The sequence below is a fragment of the Hesperophylax consimilis genome, chromosome 22 (assembly GCF_061612785.1).
Source record: "Hesperophylax consimilis isolate HC1 chromosome 22, BYU_Hcon_1.0, whole genome shotgun sequence".
Taxonomy (NCBI): Eukaryota; Metazoa; Arthropoda; class Insecta; order Trichoptera; family Limnephilidae; genus Hesperophylax; species Hesperophylax consimilis.
Window position 1 is genome coordinate 19,947,711 of NC_142857.1, and position 20,472 is coordinate 19,968,182.

A 20,472-nucleotide genomic window follows, 5' to 3' on the forward strand; every position below is an offset into this window, starting at 1 on the left:
CGTTCCAGAGTGGAAGATCAGTATCGCCTTGGTGTAAAACCACCATTCAGAATTGAAACGTTGCTTGAAATCTCTTTGGCCGTGTTTGGTGACTAGATCTGAATAGCCAGGTACTTACCCACTTTCCTCTTCCCCATTTCCTTCCCCTCCACACTACCTTCAACCTCACAAGATACCCCAATTGGGGATGCCATAGCATAATATATAACGCCACTGGCGGTTGGGAGTAGTTGGGACTGTTGTGCGGTTTCACATTTTTTTTAAATGTTTTTGGCGTCCATTCCTCGCTGAACGAACCGGGGCTATACTAAATGGTTAAAAAAAAAAAAAAAAAAAAATTAAAATGTGTCTTACCTCTTGAATTCGTTCTCAGAAAAAGTAATCCTTTATGATCGATTACTGAACGTTACCATGTTAAATCTAACGCAATCTTTTCTTCAATGAATGATAACAATAATCCGCTCAAAGATATTCACACTGATAGTAAAAATATATAATTTTATTACTTTCCTTCGTCAGAATGAAATCCACTTAAATGCAGCATTTGGCCCTTTACCCGTAGCCAGAAACCGGAAAAATAATACAATGTAATTTCGATCGTAAATCATATGAAATTATATTCCACTCTCTGTTCTGTAAGTGGCCTTTTCGTGCCGCGAGAAATGAGAGAATTGTTTACAATATAATAAATATATCTTCTCTGACCTCTCCCGGGCTATCCGCGTAGAAAGTGTCCGTGTGAACATGAAAACATTAAAAGCGACAACTTTCAGAGAATTTTATTTTTAGTGGAAATTCAAAGATTATTTCATTAATGTCTGTAAATTAAATTACTTACCTAATTTGTTTTCTTTTACATAGACCAAAGTGAGTTTGAATATTGCTAATGTTTTATCGCAAACTTCTTAATAATTATTAAAAAGCTCTGCAAATTATTCGTAATCCTGTTCAAAACGGGATTACAGGTCGTTTCCTAATAAAATTTTAGTTAATTCCTAATATATCGGAACACGTGTTCATGCCTCTGCATTTTCCTTTATTTTTTTTATTTTTATTTAATATTTGTATGTTTTTTACAATAAATATACAATTTATACATGTTATACAGTGTTATAAAGGTAAATAATAATAGCTTTTCCTCACCATAAAGAGACGAGGCTCTTGTGTTTGGTGAGTGAATCCTAGCTCAATTATATGGAATCATGTAAGTAAGTAAATACTATATTTGCAAAACCAAATCCTTAATAATATACAGGGTGTCCGGAAACTCGTAGTACAAGCGGGAAACTGGTGAATCTACATCACATTTGGAGTCGATTTTGTAGTATATTTTTTTTTTATTTGAGCTTTCGTTATCGAGTAAATCGAGTTTGAAGTTGATTTTTTTTTTTTTTTTTTTAATCAAATTCTTATAAATTATTACTGAAGATCAAAGTACCCAACTAATTAAAACTATTTGAAAGTAAAACAAATGAAGAAACTCGGATTTGAAGCATTATTTTGAAATCACCCTTCATTTAACCCGGTGTAATCATAAAATATTTCTGCTCTGCAGGGTTAAAACATCTGTTATTCAACCCTAAACACCAGAAAAAACTTTAACCCTAAAATAGCCGAAAAATATTTTTTTTGGTTTTTTTTTTTTTTTTTTGAAAATGCTCAAATCAAAAAATTTTATGTTTTTTTGGGTTCCCCATGTGGTGTAGATTCTCCAGTTTCCCGCTTGTACTACGAGTTTCCGGACACCGTGTATAATGACGAAATGCGAAAATATTATGATTTTTATGAACACGAGTTGCGACATCGTGACAATACCTACAATACTATTTTACAAAAGTTTAACAGGAAACCTATCAATCATTTGCTAACGGCCTGCAATCCCGTTTTTAACCGAATTACGAATAATTTGAAGATTCCTAATAAATTACCAATACTGATTTTTGTCCGTGTAACACCCGTTCATAGTTGATGTTGAGAACGGGTTGTTTCTTCGACTCGTTTAAGTGTAGTCGGCTCGTATGTGAAACAGCTACCGCCACATATTTTCCTCATCTTCATCTTCATCATCTTCAAGACCTGAATTAATAAAATGCTGCCCAACCAACATAGTTCCCCTGTCTTTCACTGTACCGACAGGGTGTTTCTTGTGAGGTGTCACATAAAAAACAAACAAATATCTGTTTACTATTGGTTGATGAATATACTTAAAAACAAAAAAGTAACGTTACCTGATGTTTTCTGACTGAAATAATCTGATACGAAACCAAAGTTATGTATTATTTATTATTGACAAAATAAAATTCAAGTGATAAAATTGTATACCTACAGATAATCGGCGATTCGAATGCCGATTGGAATTGGTATATTGCATCACAAAATAAAATTCAAGTGATAAAATTGTATACGTACAGATAATCGGCGATTAGCATGCCGATAGGAATTGGTATATTGCATCACAAAATAAAATTCAAGTGATAAAATTGTATACCTACAGATAATCGGCGATTAGAATGCCGATAGGAATTGGTATGTTGCATCACTAAACCATTGTTATTTCTTTAAAAATATCATTTTGCAATGGTATCGACTAATAATTTTCGTTGGCTGAACATTGTTTTGTACTTCGAATGGCAATACGACTTTCTTGGTGTACTGTTTAGAACTTAACTTTGAATCCCTGAATTAGGGGTTTGATCTCGTGGATTTGTCAAAATTGTAAGAATGAAACATCTGCGCTCCAGTGTTTGATTGGTCAGTTTGGTTCACTTTTCAAAATTGGTTTCACACATCTCGCTAAAAATAGTCGCAGCGATTATGAAATGATAATCCATCAATTCACTGCACCCCGCGTGGAGGGTTACCCCTGGTCGCATCTAGTTGTTATAGCCCAGCTACACTACTCGCGAAGTTGATCGAAGTTGACCGAATACGATAGTGTGGGCACGAACTTCGCTTCGCTTCGGGCAACTTCGCTTCGCTTCGCCGCCCGACTTCCGATTGTTGTCGGTAAATGCGCCCGAGTCAAAGGACTCGAAGCGTCACGGCATAAATAAACCAATCACTGACTGGTTGGACTGAGTTACTCGCGAAGTTGCACGAGTGTGTGGGCACGCACTTCGAACTTCGGCTAACTTCGTCGAGGACTTCGTCGAAGCGAGTAGTGTAGCTGACACTTTAAAATTCTGTAGAGTTAAAACCTTTATGCCAGAACTCACCGCTAGTTAAAATACAAAAGCATGTCAACGCGATTACCAACAAACACAATTACACAAAATGGCTCCATTTAAACAATACGAAGTAGTTATCGTGTGTTTATTACATCTGCCTTTTGAAGTTCATGGTTATTGTTATTACCTTTTTTTTTACTCAATCGTAAGAATATTACATTAACGTTTCGTTCCGGTCGAAGAAATGTATCAAATTCCAAAATAAATTCTCTGACTTTGATTTGATTGTAATATTTAAAAAAAATGCAAAGACTTTATCGCTCGAAGACTCCCCGTAGCTTGGATATGGCAACACGAAATACATCAAAGCCAATTTTTCCGCCAATGCAAACACCAGTGCTGTATTAATAATAGTAAGATATATACTATATAAGTAGTACGATGGAAGAGATTTTCATTTCACACGAAATGTGAAATTTGCACCGAGCCTTCCCGCAATCTGGTGAGACGATCGCTATCTGCGAACGATATTCGTGTTGCGGGCCTCCTTAAATAGTCCCGTGTTTTGCGCAACTCCGATCGATAATAATTTCTCGACTGAATCTGTGTAAATAATATTCAAATCCACGTAGGTACTTTTTGGTTCGTGGGTTCATTAAATATTTGGGAACGAAACCTCCATAACACATTCTTAGCAATAATGTGGTTTTCGTAGCGAAATGTTGGTTAGTTATATATAGCATTGTATTATTTTTTCTGTAACTGATTTATTGTAATTAAAATCTGTATACAAATTAAGTTCATCCATCGACCTTTTCTTTCGTGTCAATGTCATTTCTTTTGGTTTTAGAGTTTTATTTCCGTAAGGGATTACAGAGACGCAATCGACACAGAATAGCACTTATTGTCGGTCATGTAACCGTGCACTCAAATAAAATTTAACGATGATAGTCTGAGGGTGAATTTAGTTAGTCATTGTAGTGTCTGGCGCTGTCCGCCGGGTTCACCCCTATCAAACTATAAATGTAAACAGAAAACACACTGTCAATAATAAGTACAAGCTTAATAATAGTTTAATGGAAACTTGGTACGTGTTACGCAATACCAAAGGTACCATCTATTCGAGGGGTGGGTGACGGGTGGCATTATTATACCCAAGCATGGTAGTATCAATATTGTATGGGAATGCGTTAGCCATACCCATCCAACTATACAATATAAAACGCACTGTCAAGAAACATAATTCTGTTCTCCAAACCCCAAATTGTGTACCATTTAAATAACTATATTTGTCTCTTTTCCACAGATTCTATGATGAGTGCAAGAGGCGATACAACATCAAATTGTGGAAGACATTCACAGACTGCTTTAACTGCTTACCAGTGGCCGCCATCGGTGAGTAACGTTTTAACCCCTATTGCTTTTATTAGCTTGCACTGACCACATTATTTGTGATTTCACCCGTACGAATACGAAGCAACTTGCTTTCGATATGTTTTCTTACATGCAGTTTCATAGTAACTGCCTCGCAGTCAAGACTGATATACAATGAAATATTACACCGATATCAAGATTTGGATTGAAAGTTTTAACCCTTACGGCGCCGAGCTTTTATCTATTATTCTTCATGCAATGGGTGGTCTTTTTGAGGAAAGTAATTTTGTACCCCTTAACAATTATCATGGACGATGTTTTGGGACGTATAATTACAACCCCAGAAGGAGGCACATGCTGGGAGTGGAAAGCATGAAGGAAATATTAGCATCTGATTTGTAAATGATGGTGTTTTTGTAAATTGATTAAAAGAAGCGTTACGCATTTAAGATTTATATTGTAGAATGTTGCATCCTAAATTTAAACTTTCTGGCAAACAGAAGGGGGCTTGCTTAGTTTATAGAATGGTGTGATTCTGTTTGAAGCGTGGATTAAGAACAGCTTGTCCACAACAAATCATCTCAGCTTGATTTCCACAAATATTTCTCTTGATAGTTTTAGAATGGCCTTGTGAATGTTGTCTCCAAGACCAAATCCAGTAAAAGTCCAGCATCGGAAGATGTACTTGGATTCTCCGTGATGAAAACTCCAGATTTTAAATAAAATACGTTGATTCGTCGATGCCCAGCCAAAATTGTACTCACTGCCTGGGCTGTTGAAAAAGGAATGGTTTTTTGCTCCGGTTTCATCTCCCAGGTTTTGTGCTACGATTGGCAACCGATGGTTAGCAATGTAACCAATGCACAATGGTTAATGCGTAAATGCTGGAGGTGCCACACACCGAGACCATAGGTATAAAATATGTAGAAGGATCCACACGCCTCGTTACAAATCCTTTATGTACAATGATGAAGAAACATTCATCTATGGTTTCTAATAACCCGTCTTGATGGGAAGAAGGCTCAGATACCCGAGGAGGCACGATGTGGAACCAGCAGACATCACCCAATGACAACACTAGTGAACTTCAAGGACCTGGGCTACTAAAATAATAACGTGAAACTTGAGAGACAGCACAATGGGCCTATTGGCTTACGAGCAATGTTCATAATTAGTCGAGTTATCGAGACAAGCAGTTTATTTGTATAGATTTGATTTATGTTACTCAAAGCTCATCTCCGTTACTTTGTCGCAACGACGATCGATTTGGCACTAGTCAGTTTTAGATCGATTGCCAAGAGACGACAACGGCGCGTATTAAGTAATAACGGGTACTCTACAGATCGATCCATTTCATTCACAAGGTAACCAGCCGACCAACCATCAGAATTGCAACACGTTTCTCGGTTAGCAACAGATAATTAGCGATAGCTGCAAAACAGCTGGCGACTCGAATGTACCCGTTTTAATAGTATTAATCAATACAAAATAATTGATTAATGTATTTCATTATTAGCGAACACTTGTGTATACCTTTTTTTACATTTGCCAAACGCGGATATATTTCAAGTTGATTTTTTTTTCTTAATTTTAATACCTTTCAAAAGCCCCAACTGATCCCTGCTAACTGGAGCCAGGGAGACTATTGCATGTCGCGAAACGCGCTTTGGGTTGCTTCGTTCCTTTTCCGAAATGTGTTTCTCAGCTCGCGCGTTTTTTTCCTGTTTTCTTTCATTTTCGTTTATCATATAATTTTAGACGGTTACCTAAAATTTCGTTATTATCAAAAAGTTCAATTTTCATAAATCTATTGTCAAATTTCTAGAGGAACTAGAAAAGACCTACCTAATTGAATGAAATGGGCGGTCAAATAATTCTAGACTTTGTCTGTCCCCCTTATTTTTGAGTTACGATTTTCCGTTCTCTCAATTAGCAAGAACCATTATTGTTGATAACGAAATTAAACCAGAAATAAGTAGTTACAACCAAAACATCAATAAAACAATATAATATACTTGTTTTTTTCTTTATATTATCATACATATATTATCAGAAAGTTGTGACTCTGCGGTTTGACGTATAAAAATAAATATATATACAGCAGAGTCCCAACTTTCTGGAGTTAGTGTAGGAACTACGGCGTCCCCAATAGGGCAATGTTGTGAGGCTAAGAATAGTGGGGAGGGGAAGGAGATGGGGAAGTACCTGGCTATTCAGATCTGGTCACTAAATACGGCCAAAGCCATTTCAAGCAACGTTTCAATTCAGAATGGTGGTCTTGCACCAAGGCGATACTGAGAGTATCAACCACTCGATGTCAGCGTCTAGACGACATTTGGTCGAAATCTCCCCGAAAACAGACTAAATTATTTAAAAAAAAAACTTCCCAGCTGTTTTTAAAAGCACTCAATTTCGGGATTGTCAAACGAAATTTAAGTTACCAATTCGAACTAATAGGTACGTATGCCATACTGCAAGAGGAGCTGACAGTATATTTATAAGCAGGTTTTGGTCGAAATCTGTCTGATATCGATAATGAAAGCTAATCCAAGTAGCAAGTATTTGTTATCACTTCCACTATTTATGTATTATTTTAAATGAGTAAATTGTGAAATAACACAAATGAATAAAATAAAATTTACTTGCGCACGCCGAGATTTGAACCCGCGCCCTCTGGCTTGCTAGACTAGAGTCTTACTCCTCGATCACGTTGTTAGTTTATTGTTAAGATAACATCACCCACAACAACTAGGATTATTGATTGAGGTTTGTGTGTAGCATTATGTAATATTGATTCTCGTTCGTGTAAAATCATATTATTATACAAGATCAAACCGTTGCCCAAGCTAATAGTTATAACAAACAGCTGTGAAGCTATTCTTGTTGTGTGTGTTTATAAATAGTTGGGTTATAATAGGGAACTAAACCCCCCAACTTCCCGGCTATTCTCCAAACATGTATAATAATACAACGTGTTACTGTAAAATACGGAAAATTTGTGAAATCTTTGGTTTACCTGTAGCGTTTACTGAAATGTTTGTTTAAAAAGTCCCAAATGCAAGTGGTAACAAGCATTTTCACCAACATAATTTTTTTATGTGATTTCAACACAATTGTTCTAAGTGCCTGGGACTGTCAGTGAGACTATTTGGTATTCCCAATTAGGTTTGTGTTATGAAGCTGACAGATGAAGGTTTGGTATTCAGATCTGAGAGTAAGCTACCACTGAGAGTAACCCCACACGGGATGCCCTGAGGAAAATAATTTTAGCCTAGCATAAAAAAAATTGTCATCTTTTGGGATGCTGTGTGGAGTGTCTCTTTTAAGGGAGGGAAGGGGAGGAAGTTCTAAGAATGTAATAGGTATGAGGGTTGGGTAGGGATCAGTGTATCCAGGAGTGAAGGACATGTGAATATATCGTCGAGACCAGTTGAGGTTAAAGGATCCTCCTAAACCAGCCTCTCCCGATCTGGCACGCTACGCACGTCGCCTGACGAACCCGGTTACCCCTGCTAAACCACCGAACGTAGCGAACCACTTGGGGTGACCTATGGCATAGGTGTTGGTTATTCAATAAATGGTAATCGGGGCGGCGGTACCCATACCCGCTTCTTAAATTGAAAATAATTAGCCCACACATACATTTAATTTATTTGCTCATGCTAGGTTTCCCTGGCATCTTCCGTAATACATCGTTATAAGAAAGTCAGCGATTGCTGGGTTATGTTGATTCAAAGAGCTTATAGACGCTTTCATTTCAGACATTCACACAACCATTTCGGTAAATGCCAAGATTTGCCAGCAAAATCTACTAAGATTTGCTAAATTTGTGACTTTTACTGTAACACAATATACACACCACGTAACAGAGATTTTCCACTTTAATCTGTGAAGCAGTCAGGTGTTTAGGTACAGATAATAATACCATGTATACGATCTGCGATTCCTTTGTTAGCGGCAAACCTTCCATCTCCACCAGCTAGTACGTATATTTCCCTCTACGCTTTAAGCCCCGTTCACAAAGAGAGTTTTTAGCACCCTGCTTTTTTTTACATCATGATTTTCAACGGAATCTAATGCTGCGTTATAAACAGGAGAAATTTACCGAGCCGTGCCACGAATTAGGGAAAGAAAAGTTTTAACAACCCCGGGTTTCATATTCTTCATTTATTGATCAGGATGACGAAATATTGCACGGTGCTGAGAGTTGTCCTTTTGTGAGTGAAGCTTGAATGGTTCCTACAATGCAAAGGGAAGTCTGTCAAGACAGAAGATTGATTTATACGAGGTAACTGAGAAATTTTAATAATTAATTCATACAGCGCTTAAAAATTATTTGAAATTTTCACCGCCAAAAGATTTACCGGACAGTTGAACTAAAAACTGTATTTTTATATCATGGCCCCCCTTGCTCCAATATAATTGAAAATGTGCTTCATAATTTGATAACTAATTTGGTTTTGCATTGTTGCAATAGTGCTAAAAATTACGAAGTTTAGAAGTGAATTTGAGTGAACACAGAGGATTTGACAAAGAAATCGCATCGCGAGATAAGATTATTATTTATTACCCATTTATTCGCTTTTGTTTAATGGCGAACTTTGTTTATGTAAGTTTAATATTTTAGAGCACTGAGCACAAATCGACATTCGAGATCCGTAGTAATCTCACAATAACAAATAATGACTCTTAGAGTGCACATTTTGTTTATCTGCTTCTTGGTTGTTTGTTTTGTTTTTCGGTCGGTTTTTATTAATTACATTTCAGAGTAGTGTCCTTTGTTCGTACGCGGAATATGTGAAAAGGTGAGATATTTTATTTTCTTGGTTAGGTTAACTTTTTTTCGTTTAATATAAAAATATTTATTTAAAAATTCGCAAGCCTTGACAAATATTTTTCAATGTTGTTTCATAGAATTATTTCAATTTTTTCGGGAGCGTTTACGGTAATTTTTTTAATGCAAACTGAAAGCATGATATTCTCTCTTCCTAACACTGTTTAAATCATATGTTTCATCATAATACAAAATGAGATGGCATAACTTTTATGAGACCATATCAGGCTGACATATATATCTCCCAAAGTCCTCAAAAGACTAGAGTTGTTTTTGCCTGTGGAGAAATATCTCCCAAAATTGCGTACGGGGTTAAAGTCCCGCGCTTGCTCTGCTTCTGTCGAGGAGGAATGTTTTGTTTCTGAAAAGTAGGTTTCCTGTAACAGAATATTATGAAAGCCACCGCCGGATTAGCGCATTAGCATAATCGAAATATCCGCTTCCGAAACATTTTCATAATAGAAAAAGGTTCGGAAACGAATTTGGTTGTCGAAAACGTAACCGAAAATGATCGTAAAAAAGGTAACTTGAGAATATTCGTTTATCTATATAAATAAAAATGTTCGTTTTTTCAAAATTTTAAATCTACGATTGTTCTTAACCGATTGCATTGAAATTTTAAATCTACGATTGTTCTTAACCGATTGCATTGAAATTTTAAATCTACGATTGTTCTTAACCGATTGCATTGAAATTTTGACACAACGTAGCATTTGAATACGTGTGTGTTTTTATATACCTATATTATCACATTAAACATAAAATAAAACATTGCTTCAAAAAAAAATCAGGACAATTTTTTGGACAAACATGCTTCTTTTTTAAACATTTTATTTTGCGCACTTTGTTGACGATTTTGTTCAGGCACAAATCTTTAAACGTTTTTCATTTTATAAAGAACTTAATTTGCTACATTGTACAATAAAACCATAACCGAAAATGAGAAGTATGAGATTTTGAACTTTAAAGTGGTTTTTATGGGTCTTTTTTCTGGGCTTATAAAAATACTTAAAAAAATACTCGACCATTTCATGTGTTCTACTCGTAGCATTTAATTAAGGCATCTAAAAGATTCTACGTAATGCATCGCCTTAAATAATTATTGTTTCCTGTCATATATTTCTCGACCCGTTTATAGTCTTGTAGCTAATTTACAAATTTCATAAAAGGTTATCAATTTCTTCCGAAACGTTGTAAATGCGTTGAGTAAAATCTCTATCCTGTTATTTTTTTAGGATTATTCTTCTTTTAGAAGAGAAAAGAGGTGAATAAAAGTTAAGTGAAAGGTGAAAGATAAGTAAGCTGATTATATTATTTTGTTATGCGCCAAAGCTTGAATAGGGTTCGACCCACGCGTATTTAATAATGGAAATATCTAGTCGATTTAATAATAGATTCTTTAAAAAGATGATAAGATAAATAAATATCAAGTACGTGTTCAGATGGCTCGAGATAATAAATTGTGATAGAAACGCCGAGAGATTCAAATCAATCGGTTTTTTTATTCAATTAACGCAAGAGGCCCTGAGATATCCTCGAGGACCTTAATTCGTCGGGATTTTGAAGGAATGGAAAAAGTGACCCTAAGCATTAGATAGACTCGTGCTCTATAGAAGTGATGGCACACAAAAGCCGAGCTGTTGGTATAATGACCTTTTCTCATGTGGAAAATATCAACCATGTGTAAATGTTGGGTATTTGTTTGGCGTGTCGCCTATCTGCGATTAAATCATTAATGCAAGTTCAATTGAAATACCGTTAGGGAAAGAACAGAATTCTCACCTGACTTCTATGTTCTGATGATAGTAAACCGTCTGGTCTATCTATAATCGCCTCATTGCCTTTCGTACGTAAATCAAAATATGAACACTGCAGTTTTCCGAAAGTTCTCGCAAACAATGTAAACTCGACTCGTTATTGATCGATCCCTTCAAAATGATGAATTTCCTCGGCAATAAATAAACAGCCTGTCACTAGGTTCACATTAGCGCTTTTGAAAGCGGCGCCCTGCACCACGTTTGACTTCGACGAATCAATAAAATTAGTTCGAAGCTCTGCTGAAATATACAGTCACTATTTATAAACCTGCCAGTCGCTTATGGGAACTTCTCTGAAACCCCTGAAAATACATACAAGATGTATCGAACTAGATATGTATACTGTATTCAAACTTCTAGATTAATTCTTGGGAATTAATATTAGTGTAGGCAGGTCGGATATCGGCTTTAGTTTTATCAGAAGGATTTACTGCTATTGATTTTATCGCACTATAGGCGTAAGCATTCGAGATTGAGTTCAAACTGCAGTTGAATATTAAGTATTTGTTGTCCTTTGCTACAAAGATAACTGTTTTTTGATGGATTATTTATTTGACTATCATCTTGTCTAAATTCCTATGCAAAGGACACAGGAGCTAGGAAGTAGTTTGTTTGCGAGGATTTTTTTTAATTGTGGTTACAAAATGTATATTCTGTGTCTACGCATAACCGCTTTCTGACATGCAAAATTAAAAATGATAACAAGGTAGTAAAGTAATGGGAATAGGAGAAAAATAACATTAATACAGCATGGTTGGATGCCATTTCTAGCGTTCTTTCAAATCTGAAGGTCGTATTTCTTTCCAGAGCGATTTTGAAATTGCTTTCACCCACTCACCATAATTATTATTGAATTTCAAATATTGACACAACCTTCCCGCAAGTTTGAGGGTGCCATTTACCTTGATGAAAATCAACTTGTTTCCTGTGTTATATCACTCAGTGTGCTGTGGTGGGAGGAATATAAGAGCAAATTCTAAAGGAAAGCTGAATTTGGATACCTGAATTAATGTAGCATACCTAAATTTATACTTACGTTTCGTAATTTTACAATTAGATTTACATTCGAATTCGTTCCAATGGCTGTAATGTCGTAATTGATGACGTAATCCGGGATTATTTCTGGAAGCTGTTTCCAGCAGCACGGTCGGGAAATATAACCAAATCGCTCACGTCACATCCATCTGAAATGGACATTCGTCATTCCCTCAATCCTTAACATTTCGCATTTCTACCCATACAATATTATTTGATATGAATGATTTCGAATGCTATTTGAATTTATTTGATAAATACACAACATTCTCAACTGGCCGGAGTTTAGAGGATTATGCTATGCATATCCATTTAGTAATACTAACAGAGCAGTTAGACAAGCGTACAAAGAAAACATAAAAACTCCGACAGTAAATTCAAGCTTTGGACAAAGACATTACCAATACCATGCTATAAAGGCATTCAACAGTCTAACACTTGAATTTAAAATTGAGGAAAACAAAAATAAGTTCAGACACAAAATTACAAAATGGATTAAAGAACAAAAAAGACAATATTACCAAAATTTCATAGCATAAAATAAAATAAAAACCTACGCGTAACACACAAAACCAATATAAAACACACATCACTCACAAACACACAAGATTATATTTTAAATGTATTATTTTCTCTTTAAATATATTATGTAGATTTCATTTTTATATTATAAAATGAAGGCCTCAGCACGGGTAAACCACCCAGTGAGACCAACGTTACTGGATAACTCTGAAATGTAACAAATATTGTACCAAAATAAATAAAAATATTGGTAAATTTTGTGAAACGAGGAGAAGGAACAATGTTATAGTAAACCCGGGTATTCAAATCTACTCACTGAACGGTGACCGGGTATGATATAAAAATGACAATTCAACACACATATAAAAAGTCATATAAAGTCATGAAAACTGATCAAACATAAACTACGTTAAATTGGTTACATAAGTAACTATTACCTAGTTTTAGTTTCATGACTTAATGACCCTATTGTTGAATATTAATTTTGATGAAATATCATGGAATCTCACAGAACATATCTAGGGAACTTATCAACGGTATGCCTTTGCGAGAATCTTCCTTTCAGTGCTTTGACCAAGAGTTAATATTAAAATATCATTTTAGTTAATAACTGTAGTCAACATTTTGGACAGTCTTTACTAATCCATATGCTTATATTATGAGACCCCAAAATTAATCTTAAATCGTAATATCTGATGTATTTTGCAGAATGTGAAGGCAAATACATAATTCTCGTGAAATCCGAAATGGCCGATTGAAAAGTTCCCGAAGATCGATTCTTGCAAATAGTTTCACACTCGTAAAACGGAAATTGCTTTTAGCGGCTATGTATTTCCACCCCGGTGCGCTCACCTCATCGATCCTTCGCTTTTTAACGAAATCCCCGCTTTCGTATCGGAAGTGCAATGGGAAAGATGTTATATTATTGAAAAGCTAGAGGGCATAACTGTAATGTTCGTTTAGGGCGGTGCACCATGTCTTGTAACATTTTGAATCGGGCCGCAAACAATAACACTCCTTATGTAGGATGGCGATAAGATTTAAAATCCCGAGATTTTTTTTTAATGCTTCGTTTTCAAGGTTAAATTAACTCGCCAAGTTTTAATATGTTTTAACCCGCCAAAACGATCGCAATCCGAGCGGTAAGAAGCGGGAGGGTGCGTGACGTCATCCGTGCGCTGAACGTCCTGTGTTTAGTGCGTTTCGTATAGAGATTTTTTATATTCTTTAGTAAGGAATTTCAATACATTTTTTTTATCGATGTTTACTGTCTAACTAAAATAAGTGTAATTTTTATATCAAAATTTCGTACTGAAATTAATTGTTAACCTTAGAATTTGTGTGACAAAACCAAGCCCGTTCACTGAAGTCTACACGGTATCATCGATGCACCTACATAGTTCACGCCGCGACAATACGGCTGGCTCTCTCGCCGGCGCACAGTGGGCTGAAAATCGGCTTTCATAGACATAGAGACTTGAATTTTCAAGGGTATTTTTTTTGGCTAGAAATGGATTCTGCTGATCATTACTATGCTATAAAATGTCGTACGAAGCAATTGCGTGTACAAATGAAGGAGTTATAATTTTTTTAAGAAAAATTTGTATGGCGCTGACATTAAAAATGAGGCTATCTCTGGAATCATAAGGTTGGCCGTTCTATCCTTACATACAGATAATACTACTATTTATTTTTATTTTTTTGACATACTTCATATTGTGGCGCAAGGTGCGATTTTTTTTTTTAAAATCCTCAAAGTTGAAAAAAACCCTTTTTAATGTTGATGATTCATTTTAATGCTTAAATGCTTTTAGGCTTGCAGTGTAAATAAAATATTGTAAACTAGACAAAGCATACTCATATGTAAAGCATTTAAGCATTAAAATGAATCTTCAACATAAAAAAGTTTTTTTTTCAACTTTAAGGATTTTAAAAAAAAAATCACAAGTTTCGCCACAATACGAAGTATGTCAAAAAAATAAAAATAAATAGTAGTATATTTGTGTGTAAGGATATAATGGTCAACCTTATGATTCCAGAGATAGTCTCATTTTTAATGTCAGTTCCATACAAATTTTTCTTTAAAAAATGATGACTCCTTCATTTGTACACGCAATTGCTTCATATAAATATTTATAGCATAGTAATGATCAGCAGAATCCATTTCTAGCCAAAAAAAATACACTTGAAAATTCAAGTCACTATGTCTATGAAAGGCGATTTTCAGCTCACTGTGCACAGTGTTTTGGCTTGGAGTGTAAATAAAATATTGTAAACTAGACAAAGCATACTCATATGTAAAGCGTTTAAGCATTAAAATGAATCATCAACAAAAAAAAGATTTTTTTTCCACTTTAGGATTTTTAAAAAAAAAATCGCACCTTGCGCCACAATATGAAGTATGTCAAAAAAATACAAATAAATAGTAGTATTATCTGTGTGTAAGGATAGAACGGCCAACCTTTTGATTCCAGAGATAGCCTCATTTTTAATGTCAGCGCCATACAAATTTTTCTTAAAAAAAATATAACTCCTTCATTTGTACACGCAATTGCTTCGTACGACATTTTATAGCATAGTAATGATCAGCAGAATCCATTTCTAGTCAAAAAAAATACCCTTGAAAATTCAAGTCTCTATGTCTATGAAAGCCGATTTTCAGCCCAATGTGCGGCGGGGTTATTGTCATTGCTTTTACGTAAATTTGAAATGTGTTCTTACTTACTCATTTTTACAAAAATGTTAAATTGGCATTTAGGTGATTTTAATCGCGGTCGCGCTAGTTGTTTGAGTTGCATTATATTATGGAATAGCTTCAATTTTACCGCTTTGAATTTAACAAAACTTTCTAAAATATGGTGATACTACGATGTAAGTTAAAACAATCGATAAAACTAAAAATACTAACACAAATCAGATCAACATTCCTAACTACACAATTCAAAAACTGTATAATTATTACGTTGTACAAACTTTACACAGAGTACATTTGACATCAGATTTCGTTCGACCAATCATGGAGCGTATACACAGTAAAACTTTTGAATCATTTTTCAAGAACGGTTTAATAATTCTGAGATTAAAAATATAAACATACATGAGTTTATTCAGAATCGCTGTTTTTTTTTTATCTATATGAATATATTTTTAAAAAGTCTAAATATTTTTTACTCAAATTCCTTATTAGGAAGGCGGAACAATAGTCTTAAAGACTGTAATAGATTGTAATATAATAATAGACCATAATTAACACGTATTATCTCGATTAAATGGTGATGAAGAAGAAACATTGGGCAACCGTCTCTTTCATAACAGTCAGTCAAACGGTCGTTGAAATGACATAACCCTACTTTTACTTCATTCTACCTGAGTTTGTGAAAGCTTTTCTGATTATAAAATTGAATGTTTTTTGACAATATTTATAAATAACCATTCCACTTCCCACGCTGTTGAACTTTATATTGTTTTGAAAAATCCCCAAAATTTTGATAAAATCGGGAAAATGCACGTACAATTACATTAATAATTAAATACATTAATTTTTTTTTTTTTTATATATTTACTCCACACAGGAGGCCCTGAAGAAAATAATTTCCCTCAGGGCCTATGTCATCTTTGGGGATGCTGTGTGGAATAATTCACAATAAAAATGTTTGTGATAACGTAACTCTTGCCATAATCGTAAAATATACAATATCTAATTGTAAAAGCAGTTTATTAAATAAGTAGGTACTTCGAGCAACACTTTTGACCAAGCCAACTACAATAATAATCCAATTAGATACCATTTAGAAAGTGCTGCTCTTTATCAGTTTTTTGACATTCCGATTAGGTACTAAAAATACATTCGAAAGATTGATTCATTCCATTGAATATTTGTAAGACAGTATCTATGGAATCTCCACGTCTCCGCTTACAATAGCGCGCATTATCATAAATTCATACCCATATATGCACAGTGCACAGCCAGCCACATTGGTCCAGACGTGCCAAATAAGTAACACATCTTATATCACGAATCGTTTCGATGCAGACGGATGCATCTTCAATCTCATATCTCACACAGCCCGTGGTCCAACGGCCCCGGTACCTTCGACGTTCCCGATAACCAACGTAATCTCTCGGTGTCAGTAGCAGTAACAGTGTTCAGTGTGGCTTTATTGAACCGGATGCCCGAGATGGGATAAGTAGCACTGCTGCTGCCGTCTCGCATCATTCTGCTGATTGTTGATTGTTTTACATCGTCCATTGAGAGAGGAGTGGGACGTTTTGCACTCAGAGCACTCCGCGACTTGATTTCAGTTGAAGCTATCAAATAAAATACGCGGTGTTTCGAGTAGCTATTTCAGATTGTATTACGGCATTTTATCAAAACCTCCTAGTTCACAAGGCCGGAACACTGAATCAAATCAGCCTCCTAAACTCCTAACTTGTATGGGAACCTCCAAAAAGTTGTTTTAATAAAAAATAAACGAAATTTAAAAAAAAAATCCATATTAGTTAAGAGGCTGATTTGAACGAGTGTCCCGGCCTTGTGATCTAGGAGGTTTTGATTTTATGGGCAGACTCATCCGCCGCCAAGATCTAGTCAAACCTCACCTCCATGAACCCGGGCACCCTTGCTAAGCAACCAAACGTAGCGAACCACTCAGGGTGACCTATGGCAGAGGTGTTGGTCATCCAATAAGCGGTTCCCGGAGCGGCGGTACCCATATCCGCTTCCCAAATTGAAAATGTAAATCTCAAACATGGTAAAAACACACTTTCCTTTGAGCTAAATACTTCGTTAAAATATATACAGGTTTGACAGTTGTATTTAACTGACTAAAACTATTAAAAAACTAGTCAAAGTCGTGGGACATGACGAAAACGCAACGTACAAACGGTGATCAGTGATCATGAAAACTGAAGTCATTTTTATTCAAAATGCCCGAAGACAGTGGGATTATGGTTTCCACTTTTGGGATATGTTGTGGGGCTGAAGATAGTGACGAGGAGAAGATGACTATTAGGAAGTAACATGTTATTCAGATAATATGGTTGTTTTTTAATCGTTCTTGTGTTCAAAAACTCTGCTCTATATTTTTGTGTTTCCTCCCTCCTTCAAATACGTTATTTTGCAAGACTCAGGATAACTCCTCCCGTTTCTTAAAAACTCATTTCGTGCAGCTTCCCCAAAGAAGTGTGAAATTGATATAAAATGTATACAGGAAAAACTGTTTCAAATCTATTTACTATTCAAAATACTTCAATTATTTTTTATGAATTCCTCCTCTTAATCGACCCGTCGTTTTTACTCGTGGAAAGGGCCCTCGAGGGATGAAAGTAAGGAAATGAAATGAAAATCGCAAATCGTATTTCAAGAGCTTCCATTTAGCTTGTAAATAGATCGACTGAGTCAAACAATAAAACCATAACCGAAATGGGTTTCTAAGTAGGTGATTTTTAACTTAAACTCTTTCACACCCCCATTATTGTTTCCACACATATAAAATATGTAATGCTTGATAATTCCTCAGAAAATTTTTGGAATTAAAAATTATTTTTTTTTAGAAATTATTCTATGTTAATTTGGATTAACGTTGGATGTCAGAGTGCACAACACCAAATGCACATTTACAATGTAGCGATAATCTCTAAGATAATCATACAGAATTAAATAAATAATCTAGGATAATAAATCTTTAAAAATTCGCCATACTAGTCGAAAACATGTGCAGCACTACCAGTGTTAATTTGAATGAACATTTGAAATTCATTTACAATATTCTGGCAAATGACTGTGAACAGTGAATTGAACTGATGTTATTATTACAAAACACATCTTAATGCGTTAAAATATTTGTAATTCGAATAGAAAATATTGATATCTCACTTTAAATTAAGTAATCAATGACGGCAGAAATTCGATGAAACTCACAATCAGCAGATGTCAAAATATTTATCGTTTTTGTGGCGGGAATAAGGATTTCAACTGAGTGGAAAAAATAGACGCCACAGAAAAGATTACAAGCTATAAGAAAACAACAACATGGCTTTTCTAAATTGCTACCGTTACGGTAAAAAATTCACTAAGTTCATGTTAATTTGAATTAACACTGGGGCTGAAACCAAAAACACTTAATTTTGCATTACTTCCTAGTGCTTCGCCTTAATGTAGACATATCTAGACATTCTAGATCTGCGTAGCTTCGACTATGAGATTTACAGTAGCAGATATCGGACAATGGTTGACAATGAGACCAGATCTTCTGTGTACGTTGAACTTCTCCCAAGCGACATCTGCTGAATGATAATGCAGCAATGAAACGGTTACTTCGAGCCGGTTGATAGTCTGAATACAAACACTCGAAACCAGACCATACATATAGAGTTCTTGATACTTGTTAGTTTTACAATTTACAACACGCACCATTCAAATAAATATTAATTGATCCAGAGTAATGGATACTCTTTAGTATCGCTCTGGTGAAAAACCACCATTTAGAATCCGAACGTTGCTTGAAATGGCTTTAGTCGTGTATAGTGACCAGAGTTGAATAACCTGCCTCTTGTCTATCTCCTCCCCCTCTCCACTCAACACTCCTCACAACATACCATAGTCCCACGGTAACCAGACAAATTTTTGAAGAAAGCGATGGAAAAAACTAGATTAACTCGGTTAGGTATAGCGCCTTTGAGGTGATTTTTCATGAAAAAGGCGCTGTATAAATCCGCCAAATATTATTAGGTTAGGTTTTTAGAATAGTTTTTTTATGTGGTATTTATTAAAATTGATAATCTAGTGGAAGATTGGCGAGAGGCGTAAATTATTAGAGCAAGATGCCGTGATTTGTGGCTTCTAAACCTACATGACTGGTACGTGTGCAGTTCCGGGCTACACTATGTAGTGCTAATATTGCCTTTATGAAAAGATTCTCCGATGGGATAGGGAACCAAAAGAAGAAACTATTTTCATGACTGACTATCCACCACTTCTTAAAAGGTACATCAGTTGATCCTGAAGTTCGATTGAAGTTTATTTAAATGGTGTAGGGTTGATCGAGATTTGAAGGGTAAAAATTGTCCTGATAGTAAGTAGCCAACTTCTGATCGGAAAGGGCACCAGAAGAATAATAAACTTTACAGCGAGCATCATAATACCCAGACGGGAATCAAAACAGCATCTTCCGGAGCCAAAATAAATTTGTACCACTACTCTACCTCATGGTGTTCGAAATCGTTATAACTTGTGTGTCTATCAATATAAAACAATTATTTTTGTCATCGACTCAAAGCGATCGCTTAAAGTTTAATTGCTTTGGATAGTTTAAAACTTTTGCTTCTACCAGAATGACTTTAATGTCGGTGGTAGAATTGCCGACAAAATGATATGAGACAGAGTTGTTTACGACCGTGAACTTGCTCGATCCTAAAATTAACAACCCATAACGTCTTATTTAGTCTATATACCCGAGATTCTAACTGTTACAGTGCGCAATAAATCTATCTGTTAAATTACCACCGCCAATCTCCTTATTTTTCCTGCCATCACAAAACTTACATACCAAGAAGATGTTGAAGTTTTACGTTTATTTGAGTTATTGAATTTTGGACTGAGAAGCGAATCTAGCAATCCGCAATGGAGTGCTGGTATCTACCCTGATGTATGGCAGGGAGACAGAACTGGCAGTGGAAAGGTGGAAGTAGACTGAACGCTGTAGAAATGAGATCACTGGGGCGC

The 20,472-nt window shown here is 35.5% G+C and overlaps 1 protein-coding gene across 1 annotated transcript in view; it reads left to right on the forward strand.

Annotated features, from left to right (window-relative positions):
* The window catches only part of LOC149413189 (serine/threonine-protein phosphatase alpha-2 isoform), a 134,374-nt gene that overhangs the window by 87,273 nt on the left and 26,629 nt on the right, over positions 1–20,472 (forward strand). The window contains exon 4 of the mRNA XM_089645552.1: positions 4,474–4,562. Coding sequence (XP_089501678.1) covers positions 4,474–4,562 — 89 coding nt within the window. The remainder of the gene's footprint in view (positions 1–4,473; positions 4,563–20,472) is intronic.